This window comes from Gavialis gangeticus, unplaced genomic scaffold (assembly GCF_001723915.1).
Source record: "Gavialis gangeticus isolate Ggan-Ray unplaced genomic scaffold, GavGan_comp1, whole genome shotgun sequence".
NCBI classification, from domain to species: Eukaryota; Metazoa; Chordata; order Crocodylia; family Gavialidae; genus Gavialis; species Gavialis gangeticus.
In genome coordinates this window covers 101,614-104,498 of record NW_017728975.1, presented here as the reverse complement: position 1 = coordinate 104,498, position 2,885 = coordinate 101,614, and the positions used below count along the sequence as shown (strand labels likewise).

Genomic DNA, 2,885 nt, shown 5'->3' with positions numbered 1-2,885 from the left:
TTGAACAGAAAATATTTCATTTATTTTCAGTGAGATTTAAGTACCCAAGGAAAATAGATGCTTATTGGAAATTTACAACTTTGACTAATGTTCATGCCTGAAAGTTTTACATTGAGGTTGTCTTCTTTGATGCATATTGTCTTAGTTTCTTGAAAAAACTTCCTTGGAATGAACTGTCTGGTTTTTATTTATGTAACAGTTAAATTCACTGTATCTGGTTACATTATTTGAGTGCTGAAATTGGCTTCATACTTACTACTGCAGAGGAAGGGACATAAAGGGAAATTATCTAAGGGGGTGATCTAGTAGTAGAAATAACAGGCCTTCAAAATATTTTGTAGAGGATTTTTCAAGTCACAAAAGCAGCTATAATTGAATATTTGTTATCTCTTGGGCCTTAGAGAAAACAGAATATCCTTAAGCATTGGCACAGGTGGTAGGCAGCTGAAATATAGCTTGTCAGATTTTTTTTCTCTTCCTTTTTTCCTTTTTAGTACATGTTATGTTTATGTTTTGGAGTTGGAAAGTGCTGTCTTACACATACTGAAAGCAAGCTGTGAATTTTAAATTGTTAATATCTGATTTTTCAAATTCATGTCTAATTCCAAAATTTTCTGGCAGAATGGTCTCTCATTTCTATGGAAATGGAGATGTTTGTGACTTAACTGACAAGCCAAGGCAGGTGACTGTGAAATTGAAGTAAGTTACATTCTTAAGTAATTTTGTCTATATTCTGTCTTTTCATTAATAGGGAATACTATAAAATTTAGAAGCTAATAACTGAATTCTGTCAGACACAGTAAAAGCTGTGCTATCTGGCACTTTACTACCTGGCACACTCTATTAACTTGCTGATCCACGCAGCAAAAGCAAAACCGCAAGTCCCACCATGGCACTTGCGGTTTTGCCCAATTCCACAGCAAAGAAGCCTGTGCGGGGCCCCCCTCTCTGTTCCCCGGCACTGACGCACTGGATATGGCGGGAGAGGCAGCAGCCCAAACAGGTGGCAGCCTGAACAGACACCTCTCAGATAATCAGCAGTTTTGATTAACCAGCACTCCCCATTCCCCTTGGATGCTGGATAACACAGTTTTTGCTGTATATAAAAAAAACTGTAAACATCAAGGAAGTTTATCCTTTACTTTTGCGCTTCTTTACTTTATAATGAAATATGTAGTTTTACAGTTTTTACAGCATGTTCTAAAAGCCTTTCTTTCTTTAGGTGTAAAGAATCAGATTCCCCTCATGCTGTAACTGTGTATATGCTGGAACCTCAATCCTGTCAGTATATCCTTGGGGTATGTAAACTTGAATTTACTCAGATCAGAATGGAAATAAAGCATATCTGATTGTTTGTCTTGGGCTATAATCTGTAGCAACCAGAGATATAAAACTGAACTGGAAAGTTTAGTTTGACAAAATGGGGAGGATTTTCTATCCTGGTTTTGCAGGATCGATGATGCTGTAAGCTACCAAAGAAAAATGCAAAAACCCAGAATTTAAGATAAGCAGTAAACTGGATTTTCAAACGCATTGTTTTCCAAGTGTATTTTAAGGAGATGTGTGTATGCAATGCTCGAATTCTTAAACTGCTCTTATTTCAGCACACTCTAGGTAGCCCTCAAAGGTATTCAAAAGCAATTCTAAAATAGTTCACTTTCCAAATGATTTAGAACTCTCAGACTTGGAGGCTTTTTCATTTGTGATGTGAAGCTTTCAAGATATTTAAACCTATGTAATTTTCCTTCAAGCTTCTAAATAAAATCTGGACCTCTTGGGTCAGGCCTCTGAAGAACAAAATTGGATTTCTTTTTCAAATAGATTCAGAACTGTTTGATAGGTATCTGATTCCCCTCTGAGTTGTCTGGCTCAGAACTGTTCTGAAAATGTCAGTTTAGCACCATCACCTTTTCTTGTTCTGGTGCACTGAGAGCAGTCTTTGGTATAAGGGGAGGTAACCTAAAATTAAATGTTTTAAAGGTTGTAATTAAAGGTGTTAAATGCTAAAATGTTAACAGTATAAAGTACAAGAATTAGTGCTGTATCATAGAAGTTAGTTTTCATTACAGGTGCTTAGTCATCTAGAATTCTTTAAAGTAATCTGTTCCTCTGAGCAATCATAACAAATATCATTGCACAGACTAGTTCTTTATCTTCCTCCATTTTCCATCCTATGAGCTCTGTCTGCCACCCTTCCATCTCCCTTTATTTCTGGGACTTCCTGCAACTTCCTCTAGTCTTTGCCCTTCTTGAAGTTCTGCCTCCAATTCTCACCTTCCTCTTATGGCGGTGGCCTCCACTTTCCCCCATATCAGGGGCCTGTGTGTTGCCATACTGGGATTCCATCCATTCTCCTCCTGCCGCCATCATTATATGTCTGAAAGAGAAGTCATTTGGGGTATTAATGTATTAAACTTCTTTGGGATGGTGGCCAGAGATATGGTGAGTATTAGCTGGAAGGCAATAATTGTTTGACTTAGTTGCATGAGGGCTCGAATATGAAGCCATGAACAACATGTACCCCCGCAGACTGGGCAGGCAGGCATGGTGACCACCTGCAGGCAGTAGTGTCAGTGGTGGTGAGCGGGGAGCTCCTGCATGTGGGAAGGGGGATGGGGCACAAATGCCAACCAGCAGTCAGCGACGGCCCACAGACGCTGCCTGGGGGTGGGCAAGCAGTGACCTCCTGCAGGCACTACCGGCAGTGTCGGCAGCACTTCTTTCAGGGGGTGCACCACCAATCTCGTGCACCCCCTACATGTCACCAATGTATGTAGCTGTGCTAAAGCAATGGCAGAGGTGCCAGTGATACTAGAACTAGGGGACACACTAGGAAATTATTGGAAGGCAGGTTTAAAACTAACAAAAAAGGCTTTTTTTTTTTT

At 39.8% G+C, this 2,885-nt stretch overlaps 1 protein-coding gene across 1 annotated transcript in view; it reads left to right on the top strand.

Annotated features, from left to right (window-relative positions):
• Window positions 1-2,885, top strand: part of ERLEC1 (endoplasmic reticulum lectin 1) — a 42,673-nt gene that overhangs the window by 36,674 nt on the left and 3,114 nt on the right. Inside the window, exons 13-14 of the mRNA XM_019507975.1 lie at window positions 622-699; window positions 1,223-1,298. Of these exons, the coding sequence (XP_019363520.1) occupies window positions 622-699; window positions 1,223-1,298 (154 nt within the window). The remainder of the gene's footprint in view (window positions 1-621; window positions 700-1,222; window positions 1,299-2,885) is intronic.